At 32.0% G+C, this 22,888-nt stretch overlaps 2 protein-coding genes across 3 annotated transcripts; one reads left to right on the top strand and one right to left on the bottom strand.

Annotated features, from left to right (window-relative positions):
• Positions 1 to 5,193, bottom strand: LOC134691293 (uncharacterized). Its single transcript, XM_063551746.1, has 3 exons — positions 5,144 to 5,193; positions 3,644 to 3,979; positions 1 to 2,145 (listed from the first exon to the last, which is right to left on the bottom strand). Exons 2-3 carry the CDS (start codon positions 3,972 to 3,974, stop codon positions 197 to 199), a joined length of 2,280 nt encoding a protein of 759 aa, XP_063407816.1. The 5' UTR covers positions 3,975 to 3,979; positions 5,144 to 5,193; the 3' UTR covers positions 1 to 196.
• Positions 5,194 to 10,976: 5,783 nt separating this feature from the next.
• On the top strand, positions 10,977 to 17,471 carry LOC134690454 (17-beta-hydroxysteroid dehydrogenase 13-like). Of its 2 annotated transcripts, none has more exons than XM_063550425.1 (6): positions 10,977 to 11,359; positions 12,709 to 12,948; positions 13,974 to 14,080; positions 14,541 to 14,678; positions 15,844 to 15,960; positions 17,313 to 17,467. In XM_063550425.1, the coding sequence occupies exons 1-6, from the start codon at positions 11,135 to 11,137 to the stop codon at positions 17,386 to 17,388; spliced, it is 903 nt and encodes a 300-aa protein (XP_063406495.1). In that variant the 5' UTR covers positions 10,977 to 11,134; the 3' UTR covers positions 17,389 to 17,467. The 2 variants fall into 2 exon arrangements, with proteins under 2 accessions (XP_063406495.1, XP_063406496.1); XM_063550426.1 differs by lacking the exon at positions 10,977 to 11,359 and adding an exon at positions 11,949 to 12,028 and having other exon boundaries at positions 17,313 to 17,471.
• Positions 17,472 to 22,888: the final 5,417 nt, after the last annotated feature.

Below are 22,888 nucleotides of genomic sequence, written 5' to 3'. Positions count from 1 at the left end.
AACATATTTGTGTTTTTATTTTATTATTTTACTTTACGAAAGGAAATTTCAATACATAATGAAGCTAGAGAAAGGTAAAACCTCTATAATATAAACTAAGATGCCTCCTGTAAGAACACAGATGACTTAACATATTTTTCTGCTGACACAATATAACATGGCAAACTGCAGGAGTTTTTTAATGCTAAAAGTTTTTTCAAAAAAGCTTTGATTTCCTTATTTTTGCTGTGGGACAAACATGATAAGGACATTGCATAGCCCAGTCGAAGTACCGATATGCGGACTCTTTATTACCGGAGATCTCACAACATACACCAAGTAGTGTATATGATTCAGAAAATCCAACTTTCGTCATGAAATATTTGTTTTTAACCGTTAAATATAAATTATGTAATGCCTCTTGTCTGTTGGAAATATCAGAAAGATGATGATAACATAGAAATCTTAGACATTGAGAAAACGCAACAGGCTGTATTGTAAAGCAGGGATCCGTAATAACCTCTAGTCGTAGTTCTTCTGGTATTAGTGACGAGTGCTGTAAAAAGGTAACGTTATGGACAATGGCTATTTTCATCTTTTCAACTAATGGCAATTTGGAATGTAAATATTCACTATAATTTGTTTCACGATACAGATGATTTTGTAATCGTTCCATATCCGGTGTGCATCTTGACAGAACATAGTCTGCAAGTGTAAGTGCAACATTGTATTGCCCTATTACGTAATAAAATGACGCGTATAACAACCAGCCGGACACAGCATCAGTATTGATGCCGTCTTGTAAATGTCTATGGTAACGTTCATGTATGTTATGCATACTATCTCTTGTATTCGGCGATGGTAGAAGTTGTGCTATATATTGACTGATTTCAGCATAATAATATTTACACACATCAATAATAAACGTACAAGTTTCAGACTTTATGAAAGATTCAATTAATACAAGACCTTTCAAACAACTCGGAATTTCTGTTGGTGCCGATATCGATCCACCAAGCTTGTAAAATAGAAATTCTATCTTAACGGACGAAGATTCACTATTTGTTCGTGATATGCGATGATTTGCATTATCAAGCTGAAATAAATTCGCTATTAATCCATCAATCCCTCCACACTTTATACTCTCAAGTACACATAGAAGTATCTTATTGTTACTTTTATTGATCTTTTGTAGGAACATATTATGTTCAGGTATAAAATAGTTCGGACAGTAGCATATGTTTACCCATGATATTAATTTATCAAGACAGAGAGAAAAACAAAAATACAATTTCGATAATTGAAATGTGTCGATATCCTGCTCCTCCGAAACCCAGAATAAAGCCGTCTTTAGAAAGTAGGAACACAGTAACTCTTTAACATTATCGTTTCTATTAACGACATGCTTTAATGTTAATTTGAGTAGACCGTAACATAGCAGTTGAGTGAAGTTAAACGAATGTACAAGCATTTTTTCTGCTACAGAGAAAGACAATCTCCATAAAAAGTCATCTTCTGATCTGTTCTTAGGTCCTATAGGTACCACCAAACATCCGTAATCTATTATCCTGTCAATAACGATATTAGGGGGCCATTGACGTCGATGACGGTATGCCCATGGAATTGCGTTCTGAGGTAGATATTTACTTCGTATGCAGAATGCATAATCTATTGTCTGATCTTTATCTGATAAACATGGACCGTGTGCAAAGACAGTCATTGTCGGAATCGATTGCTTATTCCTTTCAACAAAATGATTAACTCTTAGGTACAACCTATTACCAGCAGAAGGTACAAAAAAGGATCCCTCTTTCTTGTCGGCTACCAAACGGAGTCTAGTGAATCCAGGATTATCATTATCAGTCTCCATAACAAAGGTAGTATGATGTATTGGGTGTTTGATACTCCTTACATTCTGTACTATGTCTGCTTCTTCCATTTTGTTTATGCACATAATATCTATGTCACTTCCGGGTAAATCCAGTCCTTCTGCCTTACTTCCACTTGATATTTTTATTTGATGAGGCGAAAATTCATTTTCGATATCATCACTGACTATAAAGAATCGTTGTCTTGTTCTTATATCGATTTCAGTACCAACTCTTTCTACGAGGTGTTCATATAAGTATTTCTCCCTCGGTTTTGATTCGAGCCAAAGCAAGTGATCTGTAAAAAGTGAAATTTTTTTCTTTATCAATCATAAAACCGTATAACGTCATACGAACGAAGAGAGTTATCTCCACGATATTTATCACATGCAATCGTTGTGATTCGATCGGTAATATTGAGTACTGTGGATTCATTTATTTTCGTGGGTACTAATTTTCGTGGTTTGAGGAAAACTTGCATATTCGTGGATATTTAAATTCGTGGTTTTTGTAAAGTGTCCATACATTCCTTAAGAAAATTTACAATTCGTTGAACATTTAAATTCGTGGTTCTTCGGTATCCACGAAATCCACGCGAAAATTGGTATCGAACGAATATTAATGACTCCACAGTAGTATGTAGACACATTATACGTCTATCGTAGTATATTTGGCGACAGGTATACAAATTAACAATCAATGGAACAATACTTAATGCTTAATAATTATAAATGATATAAAAACACAGTGTTTTTGATTTGTAACCATATTCAGACTAAGCTATGTATGTTTGCTTGATAATCTAGGGTGTAAGCGCTTTTTTTTTAAAATCCAATTTAGACGCAATTAGTTTATATGTTATTCATGACAAATTAGTATTTTACTGAAACCTAAATACAGATTGTTTTCATCGCACGTACTATACTAATAGTACGACCGACGTATACATTTCAAAAACCTTATACGAACCTTACACTATTTTCATAATTTAGTATTGTATAGCGGGTTATTGCAGCAGTTGTAAAATTTCGTGATTTTCATTGAATAAGGTAAACTAAATATTTTGACGGATTTAAAACTTTTATCAATACCTTTTAACATGTGCACTTTTAAATTGGCGGATTTTATTTGAGCGATTGTGTTCTATTCGCGAATATAAGCGAAGAGTTACACCCCGCGAAAATAACCCCCCTGTACGGTATTAACCAAATCATTTTCACGCGTGTCTTGAAGCGAACGTTTTGAACTATTTGGTGTTTTTTTTAGATTCTATCCTTTCGTTTCTCATGGTTTTGTCTGTTTGTGGATTCCTTTTTTGCCTTGTTGTTCTTTATTAGTCTTTATTTCGTGGTTAAATATTTGAATTATGATATGTTTCCACCTCGTTATATCATTTTTTCATTTGTATTCAAACTATAGACTAGTTATAGACACCGTCATGTCATGCACTTGATTTAAAGAACATGTTTAACCCCGCCACATATTTTTATTTATGTGTCGGTCCCAAGTCAGGAGCCTGTAATTCAGTGGTTGTCGTTTGTTTACGTGTTCCATATTTGTTTTTCGTTCATTTTTTTACATAAATAAGCCCGTTAGTTTTCTTGTTTGAATTGTTTTACATTGTCTTATCGGGACCTTTTATAGCTGACTATGCGGTTTGGGCTTTAATTGTTCATTGCTGAAGGCCGTACGGTGACCTTTAGTTGTTAATGTTTGTGTCATTTTGGTCTTTTGTGGATAGTTTTCTCATTGGCAGTCATACCACATCTTCTTTTTTTATATTACACACTAGATACCTTTATTACAGTCTGTACAGTTCAGTAAGTAATCCAGGTATTCATTTGAAGATTTATCAGGATATCTAAGATTAATAATCCACTGTTCATGTGTATTCCTTCTCTCTAAACAAGCTTTATACGTTCGTTCAAACTGTCTGATTGTCAGTCCGAAAACGTCGTTTGAGATTTTCATCCCTCCATCAAAAGATGGGTAAAGTAATGGTGTAAAATTACGCCTTCCACGATACGGAAAACGTTTCACACCGTATATTTCCCAATATGAGATTTTCCTCATTCCAAATATATTACCATCGTCATTATTGTCTCGGTTTGTGGAGTTTCCATTCATAATGCCTGTAAGAAAGTTATATGTAAATACATTTAATCTCTGGGTTTATTTCGTATGAAATGAATTCCAAGTTCCATATTACTGTTTGATATATAAAATAATATGCTGACTATCAGTTAATACATAATCATTCAAAATGTAAAACTGGGTTTCTAAGGGAGGAGGTATAATAAGAAGTAAAATCACAAAAATACTGAACTCCGCCTAAAATTCAAAACGGAAATTCCCTTGTCAAATGGCGAAATTCAAACCCCAAACACATCAAACGAATGGATAACAAACTGTCATATTCCTGATTTGGTACAGGCATTTTCTTATGAAGAAGATGGTGGACTAAACCTGGTTTTATAACCTCTTTCTTGTATAACAGTCATAATAAGGACACTGCATTGTCCCATTTAACTAAAAAATCAGAAAGTAGTATAAATCTACCAAAATATATTCTTCATGTGTTTATAAGACATTAGTCTGTGACAATAGTATTATCTTTAAAAGTTGAACTGCATGTTATAATTAAGGCTTCGAACTTCTTCAATGTAATGCAGAACAGCAAAAACTGTCAAATGAGCCACCTTTTATTTTATCTTGTTATTAATATTCGGATAAGAGCAGCAGCTTTACCCAAGAACATACTTTGCTACAATACATTATTTGTTTTAACGTGTTCATTACGTCGGTATGACATCACATAAGACCTTTCTGCACTACAGTGTCCAGATTATATTTGTTTACCAATCAAATTAATAAATAAATTAAGATTTCTATTTTTCAATTTTATGTGGAATATAACTATACTTATCAATCCTCCTCCTTTTATTTACAATTTACTTTAGTTACATTTCATATATCTGATGTAAAATGTTAGGAACTAAGTTGACGGTGGTATATCTAATGTATTTATTTCCGAACTTTTGAAGAAAAAAAGTTACATTTATCATTGTGATTTGGTCTTTATCCGCTCCCTCCCCACAAAAAAATCCAAAACAATTACAGTATATTTCATGTCTTTTAAATAAAGACAGCAGTAGATTGTTTAATGTTTAAGTTTCGTATATCAATTAAGAAGAGACTTACCAAGGTTACAACCAAACCCTGAGGGAATCCGGGTACCACGACAGGGTAAGCGTCTACTACAATGTAAGTGTTTCTACAGATGTATTATCTCTTACCTTTTTTCACTGGACCGCTTGATCGCTGGAACACTTGTAGTCTCACAATATTACTTAGGATATTAAAAAGTAGGGTTTTGTAGAAGCTGAAACAAAGAGAAAAAAAACTTCCTGATGAAAACAGTGCAAATATTTGTCATGCGGATATTAGATTGTGATCGTTTTAAATTAAGGATGGAACGAAGGCCACTTGCTAATTAAAAGTTGTGTACTTACAAGGAAATCAAAACATAACGTTCATAAAACATAAAACTGCCTCTATTCTTGTTGAATAATACATAAAATTCCTAGTAGTCAAATGATAACTATCATACATTTATTTGATTTTGCCATTTGATTAGTAACTTTCCGTTTTGGATTTTCCTCGAAGCTCAGTATTTTTGTGATTTTACTTTTTACGTATTTATGACCGTTTGATATCTATTACGTTATTTGTACATGGACATTTTTCATGTAAAATGGGGTTTAAATGCTCATTTGGCGACTATCAATTTTAGTACGAAGAGGAAATATATAATTAACTGCATGTCACCTTCAACCATGAGTAAAACCTGTACCGTTTATTTAGTTTTTTAAAAACCCCTTGTAAGATTAAAGTGACACATTCTAAATAATGCAGAAAACAAAATCTTTTACAGCCAGCAACCGACAACAATATTTAGATAAAAGGCTCAAATCACACATACAACTTGACAACGTTTGCTATATAAGTTCTTTATTTAAAATTTTGAATATATGATTTGGTTCAAATTTTCAAAAAACCTGTAGCTCATACAATTCAATTTTCAAAACTTTCCTTTATATTTAACAGTAATTCACCGTATTCATAGAAATTTTAAAAAAAAACCAACAACATATGCTAGCACATGTATAAGATTATGTACTTTAGACCAAAAAAACATACGATATATCGGAAGCATACTAGATGTATAGTATAAGATTCCAGGTCTTCATTTATTCTACAGAAAAAGAATGCTGTTTAATGATAACTACAATTATTCATTCATATGTCAGAATACATGAACATATGATTATTATTTTTAAAAAAATGTTTGTTTGATTAATTATCTGCCTTGAAGTTTTTTTTCTACAAACATCCTTTCAATGTTTTAATATTTTAGCTACAAAGATATAATCTTTGCCAAAAATTATTTTTTTGTTTTCTTTTCGGAAAAAGAAACATTTCTTCCGTAAATAAATCAGATCTATTTTTGTGTCTGGTCAATTGTTTATAGATTTATAAATGGAGAATTATTGTTTACATATTAAACTGTACATAATGTTTACTACGGTTTAGAAAGCCATTTATCAAAAAAATCTTACAAAAAAATTGCAATCAATCTGCATCTGTTTAAAATCATGTTTAGATTTAAAATATTAAATAATGCGTCTTTGATTTCCTACATTTTGTTATAATTTAATATAGTAGAAAAAGAGAAACTAAAACAAAAAGAAAATAACACTTCCTAATACAAACATTGAAAAGTACTTTTTCGGAGAAGTATCGTTGAGTTGTTATAAAACGATACATATACTTGTCAAACACTTTAAACAATGTACGTACAAGGACATTTATATTTAGTAATGTAAGTTCGAAGTTCATAAAATCACTTCAGCTGTTTTCACTTTATAGATATAGGAAGATGTGGTGTGAGTGCCAATGAGACAACTCTCCATCCAAAAAACAATTTATAAAAGTAAACCATTAAAGGTAAATGTACGGCCTTCAACACGGAGCCTTGGTATTAGTGACGAGTGTTTTATGTAGAAACCCATATGAGCATAGGATATTTTCATCCTTTCAATAAAAGACAATTTAATTTAATTTAATTCTTTATTTATTTAAAGAGGATTGCCAACAGCCAGAGGCTACGCGTGGATCTCACAATTTAAATTGTACACTTTGTATCTCACAACAATCGTTTAGTTTTTCTTTATTTTTCATCATGTCCGGTGTACATCTTGACAGAACATAATCTGTTAGTCTCAGCGTTACATCGTACTGTCCAAGAACATAATGAAACGACGCGTATAACAACCAGCCGGACACAACATCTGTCTTTACACTGTCTTGTAAATGTCTATGGAAACGTTTTTGTATGTTGTACATGCTACCTTTTTGAGTTTGGCGTTGTTAGTAGTTGTGCCATATATTGATTGATTTCAGCATAATAATATTCACATACATCAATGATAAATGTAGAAGATTCAGACTTCATCAAAGTTTCATCAATCGAAAGACCATTAAAACAACTTAAAAAGTCTGCTGGTTTCAATTTTATTCCACCAATCCTGTAAAATAGATCGTCAAACGTTTCGAATGAAAGTGCAATCTTTGTACTTGATAAACGGGGATTTTCATTGTCAAGCTGAAATAAATTCGTTAGTAATCTATCAATCTCTCCACACTTTATACTCTGAAGTACAAGTATCAGTATCGTTTGTTTCTCCGATTACTCTTTCCTTGGAACATATTGTGTTCAGTTATAAAAAAGTTTGGACAGTATTACCAATGTTATTTCAACTGATCGAGCGGAGCTAACGTTTTAATTTGCATGTGGACAGTCTATGTAAAAATGTGTGTGATAAGGATGATTGCCGTTATAATAAATACTGATTTCTAATTACCAATCAGTGTCATCAAAGGAATTTACAAAAGAATGACTAGAAACTTCATTGATGAGTTTATCCTAAAACACCTTAATATAGATGGACTGGTTTATTATGAGCGAACCAGTTAAACTCCGCCCAGTCAAGTGAAATAAATCGAGTAATAGCAGATGTTTACCCATGATATTAATCTATCAAGACAGAGAGAAAAACAAAAATACAATTTAGTTAATCGAAATGTGTAAATATTTTCCTCCTAAGAGACCCAGAATAAAGCCGTTTTTAGAAAGTAGGAACACAATATTTTTTTGCATTAATATTTCTATTAACAATATGCTTTAATGTTAATTTGAGTAGACCGTAACATAACAGATGAGTTAAGTTAAACGAATGTACAATAATTTTTTCAGCTACAGAGAAAGACAATCTCCATAAAAAGTCATCGTTTGATCTTTTGTTAGTTCCTATAGGTACTATCAAACATCAGTAATTTATGATCCTGTCATTTACGGTACTAGATGGCCATTGACGTCGATGACGGGGTGCCCATGGAATTGCGTTGTGAGGAAAGTATTTGCTCCGTACGCAGAGTGCAAAATCCGTACTCAGTTGTTAATCTGATATACAGGTACCGTGTGAAGTTACCTATACATTAAACAACGCTATTTTGTGCATATTAATAAAGTATTACATCTTTTACTAGGTTCCAAGACGGGTTCTCCTTTCTTCTCTGCTATTGATATAAGTCGAGCAAATCCAGGATGATCAATATCTGTCTCCATAACTAGTGTAGCACGATGTATTGGGTGCTTTATGTTCCTTACATTCTGTATTACGTCTGTGTCGTTGCGAATGTACATTATATCTATGTCATTTTGTGTTTGAGCTTTTGATTTTGCCATTCGATTACGGACTTTCCGTTTTGAATTTTCCTCAGAGTTCAGTATTTTTGTGATTTAACTTTTTACTAATCGTTTCCCGTTTAGCTGTGCATTACTGCTCTTTGGATTGTTGTCTCTTGATTTGACAACGTTTCCCTTAACTAATTCAGTATTCTAGTATATGTACCTACTACTCAAACTTTAAAACACGTCATCAGTATGTGAGAAGATATTTAAATTTCCAAAGTTATTTAAAAAAGAATCTTGTCCTTCTTCTTAAAAAGTTCATTGGAAGACACCAAGACCTTGTTGATCAATAGTCCGTATCAACTTCGCAAATAATAAATGATGGTCTTGCAGTATAGATTCGAAGTGTTGACGCTGTTTATAATCTTATCTTGACATCATTAATAATCTTGATTTATTGATTGACAACATATTTGTTTCATGCTTTTCAACAAGCACTCGGCATTCCCATGGGAAGCAACTGTACCCCTTTATTCATATGAGACTGACGTCATATGGAACTTCTAAAAAAGAAATAAAAAAAGGTAGCAGTATCCTATAATTCACTTTCTGCTATATAGATGAGGTTTTCTGGTTTTCTCACTAAATAATTTAAAATTTGGTGACTATGTTAAATGCATTTAATATTATCCAATCGAAAATAAGATAACGAATACATCAATTACGGTCTCATTTCTTGACTTACATCTAGAAATTGACCATCGTGGTCGAATTATATCAAAATTTTACAATAGATTTGATTTAAGCATCCCAGCACTCTTTTTCTATGTAGAAACATTCCATTAGCAACTGCATACGACGTATACATTTTCATGTAATTAGATATGCAATGGATTGCTTTGCGCTGATTGGGGGTTACTGCTCACAAGAAACCTATTTAAACCAAGAGTTTCAAGTGATGAAGTCAAAATCGTCCCTTCGTACAATTTACGGACGCCATCACGAGTTGATTGACATTATGGAACATCCGTTTTAGAGATGATAAAGAATATGTTCACATTGTCATAACCAGAGTTCCGTCCTTTGACCCAAAATGTGAATAACACTTATCAACGGGTTTGTACAAGCATGAGCAACACGACGGTTGACACATGTAGAGCAGGATCTGCTTACCCGCCCGGAGCACCTGATATCACACCTAGTTTTTGATGTGGGTCGTGTTGCTCAGACCTTGATTTACCTTGATTTACCTTGTTGATTTTTGTGTACTGGTATTTGATTGTTTTTCTCTTTTAAGCCATGGCGTTTTCAATTGTTTTCCCGATTTGTTAGTTTGATTGTCCTTTTAGCACCCATCGCCTCTCTAATGGTGTTCTTTTTTAATTGTCTTTGTTCATTTTTAACCTTTTCTGTTTAGTCTATTTTTGTAAATATACTATAGACGTAGCTCCCATCTTTGTGTTGGTGTACTATTTTCAATTTTGTATTACTATCTTTCATTTCAAATTGCTTACTGTATGTAGTTTTTCTATATACTATAGAGTCTCTATATGCCGTTTTATGTTTCCTTGTTGAAATATCAGGTGATTAAGATGGTATTACAATGTTGACTGCTGTACCCCAAAATTCTGACATTTTTTCCTTTGTATGTCAATTGAATTATATGCAACTGTCATACAAGTGAGAGGTTTAGCTAGCCACATAACCAGGTTAAATACACTATTTTCTACATAAGGAAATACCAAGTCAGGGATATGACTGTTGTTTCCATTTGTTTGATGTGTTTGAGCTTTTGATATTGTCATTGTACAACGGACTTTCCTTTTTGAATTTCCCTTGGACCTCGGTAGTTTTGTTATTTTACTTTTTCCACTTCTTACCATATTATTTTTTTCAAAATGCACCCACCATCTTGTTCCTGTAATTGTGTGGATTGATATACTCTTATGCATATGCAAATGTTAATATTTTCGGAAATTATGAGATTGTGTTGTCCATGTTTTATAAATCCGACTTAAAATAAAAATCGTAGCTATCTTATCAATGCTAATCTTATTTATCTTATAAAATATATCGGAAGTTGAAGTGATAAACCAGGTGAGCGATATGTACAGGTGAACAACCAGCTTGTAACTTCTTTCAATGTGGGATTGCCATAGACTGATAACGGCCGTTATATAGGAGGGTATGGATGGGGGGGGGGGGGGGGGTCTGTTATTCTGTAAACATTTAATTTTCACCCCATTTTTCTCTAATCTTTAAAAAATTAACCCCTTTTTTCTCTAATCTTCCAAAAATTAAACCCTTTTATTCTCTAATCTTCTATTTTTTGGCTCATTATTCTCTAATCTTCATTTTTTTAGGGCATTATTCTTTAATCATTTAACCCCATCTAGGTAGTCAATTACAGTGGAGCATAACTCGAATGATTCAGCGCCCTGGGCCTCTATAGGTCAGTGTTCTTATGTTGCGATGGATAATAGTGAGTCGGAATAGAACAACTGGATAAGTCGAGTTAAGTGGAGCATAACAAATGGAAACGCTTGTGGAGAGGATTATCTTTTTTACATGTATTTTCTTTCCAAGACTGTTATATTATTATTGCATGGCCCTTGTAACAGCCTTGATTCCAGCTAAACCCAAATGCATCTCGGGTAAAATTGCATTAGTAACAGGTGCTGGACACGGTATTGGAAAGGAAATCGCATTAGAACTTGCACGAAAAGGAGCAAAATTAGTTTTATGGGATATAAATAAGGTAATATAATAATAATAAAGTACATATCATATTTAATATTGTCAGTTAACAACTAAATAACAGTCAGGTAGCAGCCAACACATGAAAGTTTAGGGACAATTTAATATGACTATTATGTTATTTGTTTGTGCGTTTCTATGAGTGTTTTTGCGAGTGTTGGTGTTGTATTTCTGTCACGTAGTGTGTGTATTATATGTCATAATGTTATTGTTCTATTATAAATTTCAAAATACTTTGAACGACAAGAATTGTTTTACTCGCGTAATGGTATTAACCTCATGTGGATTCTTAAAAATTCTAAAGAACTTCTAGATAATTTTAAAGCGCGGTCTGTTCCTGAAATTAGTTCTTACATAACTTTTGATTTTTTCAACCTGTATACCAAAATTCCCAACGTAAAATTATGTGAAATTATACTTTTTTTTTAAATACTTTGAACTACAAAATTATTTTATATTTCTTCCTATGTGACGAACATATTTTCTGACGTCATACATTGTAATACATGCGAAGCAATGTATGTGGTTTTAAAATTTGAAAGATTTTTTTGGTGCTTTTTAGTTAAATTATTTGTATGTGTTCGTTTTGATATTGTGACGAATGATGAGTGATGTTACCATATTGTGACAATATTATTGAAAATGTAGGAAAAGGAAATAACATATATCAGTGAGTCATTATCAATATCCGTTATCTTACTATCATAATAGAAAAATAGTTTCCAAAATCGTCTATACTGATACTAGTTGTTCTATATTTAGTCCACTTCACCCAAAAATAGTCCTCTCAAGTTTATTCTTGGTTACTTGAAATATGTAAAGGAGATCTAATCTCTTACGACCGGAGATTTGATAATAATCTGAAAGCTTATTTATATTACATAAACATTTTCCATCTTTGAATAAAGATTTGTATCGATAGTAGTTGATTTATTTTAGTACAAGTGTCCTTGAGTTTTATACGTTTTGTCGTTAATTGTATGTACATGTATTTTGTCGGAGAAGTCGATCGTTGGTGGTTGATATCTCTTTTGTGTGAACTTTAAAAATGAAATGGTATATTTCATGATTTTAATCAAAATTAGAATATTTAGATGTTATTTGAATTACTTTATTTAAAAATGTCATATAGATTTCACTTAAAAAATATGCATGTGATATTTAAAGTTTCACATGAGTTTCACGCCTATATAAGCTCGGTTTAGGTTATTTTTGACATGAGATTCACAAGAATTTATTTTCACGTAAGCTTGATGCACCTACATGTACAAGAGAACTTAGATCACAACACGAAACAATCTATTTGCATATAAACAAACACTAAAATATGCGTTGTCCTTGTATCTACAGGCAAATAACGACGAGACAGCTTTACAGATTAACCTTATGGGTGGCTCAGCAACGTCTTATGTGGTTGATGTAGCAAATGCCGTCGACATTCATATAACAGCCGAACAAATGAGAGGAGAAGTAGGAGATATAGATATACTGGTGAATAATGCTGGGATTTTATATGGTGGAGAACTCTTAAAACTTAAAGAGGCTCACATAAGGAGAACTTTTGATGTTAACACGTTGGCACATTTCTGGGTAAAGAAATTGGGTTTCGTCAGTTATTTTGATTTGATCTATTGAGATATGTAACGTTTATAATTTCAAAGAAGTTCAAAAATTAGTTAATACCTTACCATTAAATTAAACAAATCGGACACGAGTCCTCCATGTCAAATCCTCAAAAGGACGCCACACTTAAAAGCAACATCAGACTTGGGAGAAGATTGTTCTACTTGGTCATACGGAAGATATTTGGGGTTTTTTCACACACACAAAATTAAGAATGGAAACGGGTATATTCAAAGAGATAATATCCCGAACAGATAACAGCCGAAAGCCACCAGTGGGTCTTCAACGCAGCGAGAAAATCTAATCTTTTTTTAAGATCGACTTACTAGATATATTTTTTTTCTTCTTCTTAAACTGCAAATCACAAAAATAAGTTCTCCACAAATGGAGAGGAACAATAAATAAAAGAGGTCAATGAAGGCACCACTAAAATTGGATCCAGAAAACTGCAACTTACATGTATTTACCAGATGAAGGCTATACTATTGATAATTGGCCCAGTACTCTTGATGTTGTAAAGTTAATTTAGAAATAATTTTCAATACATTGTTTGCGTTAAAAAAATCAACTATTTAACGAAAGCTTTTGAGATGTTAAGATTGAGTTAATATACTGTAAATTCAGAAATTATTGCGAGGTTTTTATTATTGCGAAAAATGCGACTGAGTTGTAAACGCAATACTTTAAACTCGCAATTTGAAATATTTGATATGAATTCAACAGGATTTTTCTCAAAATCGTAAAAATTAAAATCGCATTTAAGTCTAAAATGACAAAATCGCAATATTAAATGCACGCAATAATTTCTGAATTTACAGTATATGACCATTGTCTCTATGATACATTGACACAGGTTATGGGTCCACTTTTTGCAAAAGTATATAGTAATTTTATAATCTTGTACATGTATGATCAAATATAACCTTCTGATAAAAAGCATAATGTTTCACAGTCAATTTTTTTATATATATTTTTTTCTCTTATATTCGCAGACTGTGAAAGAATTTTTGCCAGCAATGATAGAAAAGAACAGTGGACATATTGTCACTATAGCATCAATGGTAGCTAAATCAGGGACAGCCTATATGGTAGATTATAGGTAGAGCACATGTTATAACATACAGCGCAACTTGTTATGAACCGATATTCCAAAGCTCACCGATAATCGAACATATCCCTTCCGTCGGTCGAAACTAGAACACGATCGTTAATCTAGGATGTCGATTAGTACCCGTACCTTGACCTACGGTGATTTACTTTCACAAATTGTGACTTGGAAATGGCTTTCATACCACATCTTCTAATATGTGTTGTCATTTAAAGTCTATAAAACTAAAACATGCACGATGATCAAGACACTCGGTCTTTCTCCAATTAAAGTTCGTGAAAGTTTCTCGATCAGTTTTTGCACACGTTATGTGAAGTAACACAATGGATCACAATGGCATGTCATGACGTAAATCTCATTCTGATTTATTTACCGGAATTTTATTTTTGATTTTATTGGTGAAAGTTTTTTTTGTAGTGACACATATATATTTTTACTTTCTATTTTATAGTGCATCTAAGTATGCTGTATATGGATTCACCGAAGCTCTGAGTGAAGAACTTATGAAGTTGGGGAAGAATGGAGTAAAAACTACAACCGTTTGTCCAGCATTTGTTTCAACTGGACTGGTCAAGCAGATCAGAGACAAGTAAGCAGATTTCAAAAGCATTGTAGTAATTCAAGTTTTATTTAATTTAATTCAAAGTTTTATTTAAAGTCGATATCCAATAAACTACATACACACAAGCTCATATGAGCTTTTACAAATCGACTGATAAAGTTAGTTTTCAAGAAAATTCCTGAATTTATTCAATCATAGGCTGTTAGCATAATACATTTTATAAAATACTGTACTTAGTACTTTCTTGACATTATTCTGCGACAATAGTTGATTTTGCAAGATTAAAGAGCACATTATTACATTATGATGAAAAAAGTACCGTTTTCAAATAAGAAACAGGCATGCAAATTTTAATTTTTTATATTCGGTGTCCTTTAATAAATTTCCGCTTCTATACATAAAACTACGGTATTGCCAGTATCAACTATATGGCTATACGTCTTGTTAATTGAATGAGTCTGGTTCATCCAGACAAAGGTTCGTTCCACTATGTCTGACCTCTGGCAAATGAGACCGAAAACAGATGTTCGGATACTTTAATATTATATATAAAATTTACACAGGTATGTTGAAACCTTAACATAACATATAGATATATGAAATCCACAGTCAAATTTTAGAGCGCGGAGCTATTTCGGCTTCTTTTGGTCTTATTCAAACCCAGAACAAAAATGTGATAAGTCTATTCTTTTCACAAGCAAATCTTAGTATAGATATAGGAAGATGTGGTGTGAGTGCCAATGAGACAACTCTCCATCCAAATAACAATTTATAAAAGTAAACCATTATAGATCAAGTTACGGCCTCCAACACGGAGCCTTGTTTCACTTCGGACAAAAAGCTAAAAAGGGCCCAACAGTTAATAGTGTAAAACAATTCAAACGAGAAAACCAACGGTCTAATTTATACACAAAAAAAACCCGAGAAACGAGAAACACGTATAAATTGCATAAACAAACAACAACTACTATTTTCTCCATAACAATGACTTCTCCACAAGAATGACAAAGTCTTTAACAAATGCCCAGTAAGCAAATGGTAAGTACATGCATCAAATTATCGTTATTCCGCGTTTGTACAGTCATGTTGTTCACTTTGCGTCATCAAATCGTCTTGTCGAGGAAATTATGAAAAAAAAAACGTTACAATATTATTTTGCTTTCTATACAGATATTCTATCATTCTTTTGTAGAATAACGACATTATTAACTCCTGGTACTGTGGCTGTTGAAGTTGTTAAAGGTATCCAGTATGAAGAAGAACACGTGTATATACCTAGGATACTCCATCTTGGTTTGAAACTACAAATGTGAGTTATTATAGTTGGGAAACATGCATTTGTGTCTGAAAAAAAGGCATATATACCTTTATAATAATGCAATGATTTTTTTTTGTAAGACAAGAATATTCCTTGTGCGCAAAAACATTCTAAAAATCCTTTTTTTCCTTTCAGATTGGTGTTAAAACTGTTTCATATTTGATCAGTCAGATAGTCTTCTTAATTAGACACTCCCCCGCCCCCCCAAAAAATATGATGTGATAAATGAAAAAAATATTTCTTATTTTTATATCTCAACAATAACTGTTTAATTAACAAAATAGTATACCCAATGCACACAGTAACTTTATCTCGGGGTCCGTATGCATAAAGCTGCTTAAGATTTGTTCAAAACGAACGGATTTTTCTACATGGCGTCCTACAATAAGTCTACGTTTGGATATCTTAAAACTTAAGTGGTTGTATGCATACCAACCCAGACTCATAAGTCAAAACCTCTGTTTTAAGCATACACTAAGCCGAAGTTAGTATGACCATATTAAATCACAAGTGCTATGATCTTGAAAGAGGTATATACATTGGCGAATCGGGGGTCGGGGGGGGGGGGGGGTCGGGGAATGGACCCCTTTTTTGCCGATCAATGCATTTGAATAGGGACATATAGTTGAAATCCCCCCTTTTTTATTTTTTAAAAGGCTGGATCCGCCCTGAACATATGTATACTCGAGACAACTATAAATGATTTTTTTTAATAGCAACTTTCATTGTGAAAGTTGGATACATATACTTTTGACCTCAAGATTTGATTAAGGTATAGGTTAAGGTCATCACTTGATTACTACTATCCGCCGGTAAAGATAAATGCTCAAGAAGAGGGGTGTCTATTTGACTCTGTGGGATGTATAATTACGCGACAATGTCTGGTCGGAATTGAGACGTTAAATATTAAATCAACTTTTAGGGAACGTGCCATACTCTAAGTACGTAGGTCGACTGTTGCAAGACAAAATCTCGGACACTTAGATAGCAACTGCCTGATGGAAGACAAAACTCCATCCATTCCTTCATTTCGGTCCAACCACTTTGCACATTTAACCTTTCATAGTGTATTTAAAAAGGTTCCCTTCTTGTAATATTTGCCACTTCACTTGCGGCAATGCCAGTCACCGGGATAATGATTCTGTATATTAAACTATTGGTATTGTGAGGATATATGTACATCACATAATGATGCAACTTCCGAAGCAAGGTTGTCGGCTCTCCGGACATTCCCGAAGGCCTGCGTTTAACACGTTGATTGCCGAGTTTATGAGCTTCGGTCCTTGCTTGGAAGTTGATAATGAAGCTACTAGTATTTGATTTATTGTTTTCTCTCATTTTAGGTTTTCCCCACGTAAGTTTGAAAGATGGGTCAAAGAATTTGAAGGTATTGTACCACAATATGATCCGAACTCCTAGATGTTGGCATGAAATTATAAAAATGAACAAAATAAAAACATTTTAATACATTTGCAGTTAATGTCGTACATTGTTTTTATTATACAACCAAGCTTTAGGAACAGTATATAGTATATGTTCCATAGAGAACATACTGGCAAATAAACAGTAAGAATGTTCATTAAGGTAATACGTATGCAGAAGTACAACTGGTGGTGTCTTCCTCGAATGCCAACATTTTATATGATACCTATTCCTCGAATGCCAACAAAAATATTTTAATAGATGTTTATATAATAACAATAGGTGTTTTTAGAACTATCTAAATGTTTTTAAAAGTATAAAATAATTAATGAACTTGTTAAAATTGCAACATTTTATTACTTTTTGATAAGAAAAATGGTAGATTTTAAGGTTAAAATTATTACATGTAGAAGAATTTTAAATAAATAAATAAAATTAAAACGTTTTTACAATTCCTTGCTTTCTATTAAAAAAAGATAATTTGGTAATGGAGGTGTTTATTTACATAAGACTTATTAGTTTTCAATATTTTATAAGTAAATATAAACTATACGAAGATTTCAATTGAACAATTTGTTTAACTTTAAAAATCATCAGAATTAATTGATTTATAAGTAAATTTGATAATTTACAAGCTGGAAATGTTACAAGGTTTAAAGAAAATCCATAAAATAGGGTAACAAGAATTCTGATGATTTGTGACCATAACGAATCACCTTCACAATGTTATTCTATGAAACCCTACAATAGAAAATTCTAAAAGGTTCTGCGGAACTAGATACTAGCTTTTGATCATAAACAATGTTCTATCCTGGTTTGGCAGTAATCAACTACAGTTTGAGAAAGTTATTATCATTTTTAAACCTTTTACCAAAGAATGAATATTTGTGGAGGCCGCTGCCAACTAAGACGGAATGTATCGCTTTTGCGACAAAAGTTGCAGGCTCGACAAAAAGGGAGAAATATTAAAAACAAGAAAAAAATCTGAAAAAACTGAAGAAAATAAAACATAGTAAACTAAAATTTCAAGAAATTCCATCAAGTAATATGGGAGAATATTACAGCACACACAACTATATAAAAGTTGAAAAATAAACTTTGAAGTCCAAAGAGAATTTTTGAGCAAACTGGATTTCATGACAATATGCACATGTTGACTTTGTTTCATTTTAAGATAACAAAACCATATTTATTTAAGAACAAATGCAGTAACAGCAACACATGATTTTCAAAAACTTGAAAAAGATGAACTTGTTTTAGCTACCTGTATTTACCTATCTGTTTAATTAGTATGATTGTTTTGATAAGCATTCATTTTTGTTGTAATAACTACTTGCACCTATTCCTTGAACGCCAACATAATTTTACAGGTAAATTGTCGGTAGATCAAAGGATGTTGGCATTCAAGGAATAAACCCAACTGGTAACTGATCATTTTCTTAAAACATTGAAGCCAATAATTGTTTATTTTATAGTTAATACATGTATATGTAATTTAAACGGTGTCATCCTGGTTTGCCCACTTTTAATTGCATGTATATGTAAACATAGAGGCAATTGTTGTTTTAACAGTTATAGTTTATTTCTGAATTATAGTCATATTTTGGGCAGAATCAATTTGCGCCAATTGCAGTTTTGAAAAGGTATTAATTGCGCCACTCTCTTTTATTTTGATGGTATTAATTGCGCCAATAAACGAAATGAAATTACGCCACATTTACCTGTTAATATTTTTTTAGCTATATCATACCTGTACATGTTTTACCTATATCAAGACCAGACAAGACAAATTCTTTATTAAAGTCTCGCCACTTGTTACATATAAAATATACAGCTTTTTAAAAACACAAGTTAACAACAAGAGCCACTCTATAAAGAGTTTTGAGAGACTATAAAACATTTTTTTCTTAAAATTATAATGCAAATACAAGTCAACTATCACGAATGTATATTACATTTTCGCTTTCTTAAAATTTCATAGCAGAATTTGGCAGTTTAAAATATTATTTACATTACTCCGTGTCCAGAAATTATCAACGTCAAATTTTGAGAACAGCGTGTAAAAGAAAAGCAACCAATGTGTTGTCAGAGCGACCTTCAAAAATGATAAATTCAAAGATCTTCAAAATTGAAGAAGAAAATTTAGAAAAGAAAGATTTAAAATATGCATATATATGTGTGTTAGTCTGTGTATATATATATATATAGAGAGAGAGAGAGAAGAAAACTGCGTCCGGCTTAACATAAAAATCGAGCAGAATTTCACAGAATATTGAATTATATTGGTGTTGTTATATACAAAGTTGATGACTTTGTATTGTGAAACGATCCAGAAAGCGGTATAATTTTAGTAGGATGCGAGGCTAATTTGGAATTTCAGTGTACAATGTCAGAGAATTTTTTTGCTGTTGGTACCTAGTTAATCATTTAGTCGTTATAAATGAATAAAAATATATAAAATTGGCGCAATTAGATGATAATTTTAATGGCGCAAATGATACCTATAGTTTTGAAAATTAGGTGGCGCAAAAGAGGTATTGGCGCAATTAAGTTGTGGCGCAAATGAGTTACTTTTTGGCGCAAAAAGATATCGCCCAATATTTTTTACCCTTTTTATTTACCTGTAAATTGTTAAAAGAATATTATATTCTGCTATTAAATCAAAGAAAATGTGCAAAACTTTTCTATATTTTATATATCTTTGGCAGGAAAATGTATTTATATTTATAATTTTATTTAGAAAAACGTGTACTTAAAATGAATTATTATTCCAATTTATCAACAAATAGTTTTAATTATTGGTACATTCTAAAAAAGAAAAGAAAAGTAAAAGAATGAAACTAAAGATTTATTAGAATAAATCTCATTTGAATATCCTAGACTTTATTCAACTTTTTTTTTTAAAATTTAATAAAATACATTGTTCTGAGATTTAATATAAAAATATCCAACTAATTCTAACAGATTTAGATTCAGATTCAATAGTTTAACAACTTGAATATAAATGCAACTGTTATGTAACCAAACTATAAATATGACACAATTTGAACAGTAATCTGCATCCAAGCTAGCATTTTCTTCATCTTCACCCAGTGTATTTGGCAATAGACACAAAAAATATGGACTACAGTCCTATTATAAGGAAAATGAAGACATTACTCAACTGAGACGAGGAGCCACAGTCCTACCTCTTGTTCCAACCCACCTTGTTGAGGATGTTAAGGAGACATGAGAGAAGCTGAAAATATACCCGCTACAACTTCATTTACAGAATACATGACAGAGTAATCGGTTAAAAGCTACCAGTTTTTATGGAATCATTACTACACAGAGGGACCCCGAACCACAAATAACCTGGAAGGATGGCACAACAAACTTAAGAAGTCTGAAGAGACTTAAACATGCCCATCCAAACAGATACCAAAACAGACTCATCAACGTGGTTGATTACCCATCTTCTCCATTTGAACTGAACAATGAAGTGAAATATTGTAAATTATGACTTTGTAAATATAAAGTTTTGTGACTTTTGATGTATTATATACATAAAAATTGTATTCCTCCTCATTTTACACATTTCTTAATGCAATGCATTTATAAAATTAATTAATTTTAAATTATTAAATAGTGGTTGCAATAAAAGAGATCTTATATTAATGTATTTATATCATGAAAAATTATTCAGAAACTAATAAAGTAAAAAGACACCTTTGTAACTGAATAATATTTTTTTTGTTATTTGTTGTGTGCATGTATGTATGTTGAATGAATTGAATGAGTTTATATTAAATTATTGTGAAAAATTATTTGATTTTTTCAATAACATTGCTCTAATAAAAAAAAACTGAATATATAGAAAACACTTACAAACTATATACCTAAGTTGGAACAGACTATACAATGGTATGCTCATTAAACCTTTTGTCTTTTTTGTTTTCTTTAATAATAGATAATTGGTAGAATTAAAAGTGGGCAAACCAGGAGTAAACCAATTTAAACATGCGTTATACATTTGTATATTATTAATCAATATGTATTTATTCTCTGATACATTTTTGTTTTATGAGAATAAAGTATTCATTCATTCATTTCAAAAAAATTGACGAAAATTTTCTTCTTACGACATGTATGAATGTTGTAAACCAGTAAGTTGTCTTGTTGTACGACAGTTGGAAATAGATATACGTGATAAAACTCGATCATTTTCGAAACGAAGACGAAAAATAAAATTATCCCTTCCATACATAATATCATAAAGTCGACGCTTAATCAATAATTTTTGTAGACTTCTTTTAGTCAGTTGTACTGCCTCCTCTGATTTCTGCCATGAAAGCTGGTCAAATTATTTGCCCCTTTATTTGAACCAGTGGCGTAGCTAGACTATTTTTTAGTGTACGCCCTAACCTTGGAGAGTTGGTTGAAGGCCCCAATCGGATCCAGATTATAAAACCTACCAGAAGTGGGTTCGAGATGAGGGGGCTCATTTTCAGTCATTACAAATTAGTCAATAGCAAGTTGAACATAGACTATTGGTCCAGGAACACAGTTATCGTCCTTTGAAAATAGACCATAGTGTGAACAATGTATTACCTGGTTACTTGACGATCTGTTTATACTACTTTCAAATTTATTTCTTCATGTTTAATGACTAAATAACAAGAAGGGGGGTCAAATTACACTGTAAAACAAATTGTTTTATGTATTTCAAAGTAAAGTAGTGATTTGCTCCAGCTAAAAAAAAGGTAAATCAAAGTACTGGATAGCACCTCTGTAAAGTTTGCAACTGTAGCTGTGTATTATTCCAAAAAGGTTATAGACGTGTATTATTTCAAATGTGTATATTTCATCACAGCTTTGATGTTTAAAACTAAACCATTGTCTCGTCAGTAATTATCAAAAATCCCTTTTTTATGTTTATCATAAAAAGTTTTGATATTTGCTCATGATTGCAACATTAAGCTGTAGATCTAAAATAATGAAATATACATGCAGAAAGCTCTGTTAATTTCTTTAAGTACCATGTCAACTTCATATTTGTTTTTAGTAAATTCACATGTAATTTTTTGTTTGTTTGAATTGTTCCACATGTTTCATATCGGGGCCTTTTAAAGCTTTCTATATATATATATGGTACAAACATTTCTCATTTTTGACGACCTTTATTGTTGCCTATAGTTATTAATACATTTTCATTCTTTGAACTCTTCTTGGAGAGCATTGGTTCTTTGCAAAAAATACTGCATCCCTACTTATACAGTAACTTAAATCAATACAACTGTAAAGAAAGTGAATTAATATTAAAGGCTTTTATCAAAAATAGGGAACATGTCCATGGGATTCAAATGATGCCCTCGCTAGCATTAACGTTATCAAACTCAAGAACTGTAAATGTGACACTACCAACATTTTTACTTGATCTGAATTATGGGTTAATAAACATTGTGTATTCATTCTAATTATACAGTATTGCGCAATAGAATTGTAAGATCTTGACATT

The sequence above is a fragment of the Mytilus trossulus genome, chromosome 11 (assembly GCF_036588685.1).
Source record: "Mytilus trossulus isolate FHL-02 chromosome 11, PNRI_Mtr1.1.1.hap1, whole genome shotgun sequence".
Classification (NCBI taxonomy): domain Eukaryota; kingdom Metazoa; phylum Mollusca; class Bivalvia; order Mytilida; family Mytilidae; genus Mytilus; species Mytilus trossulus.
The sequence above is the reverse complement of the archived record's forward strand: the minus strand, read 5'-3'. Positions and strand labels throughout refer to the sequence as shown.

Bases quoted from the DNA above. Each gene is read 5' to 3' on its own strand.
- LOC134691293 (XM_063551746.1), bottom strand. From the start codon at position 3,974: ATGAATGGAAACTCCACAAACCGAGACAATAATGACGATGGTAATATA. The intron at 2,146-3,643 runs GTATCTAGTGTG...CACTTTTTACAG, and splicing joins CTGTACAGACTGTAATAAAG to ATCACTTGCTTTGGCTCGAA.
- LOC134690454 (XM_063550425.1), top strand. From the start codon at position 11,135: ATGGAAACGCTTGTGGAGAGGATTATCTTTTTTACATGTATTTTCTTT. The intron at 12,949-13,973 runs GTAAAGAAATTG...TTATATTCGCAG, and splicing joins ACACGTTGGCACATTTCTGG to ACTGTGAAAGAATTTTTGCC. The intron at 15,961-17,312 runs GTGAGTTATTAT...CTCTCATTTTAG, and splicing joins CTTGGTTTGAAACTACAAAT to GTTTTCCCCACGTAAGTTTG.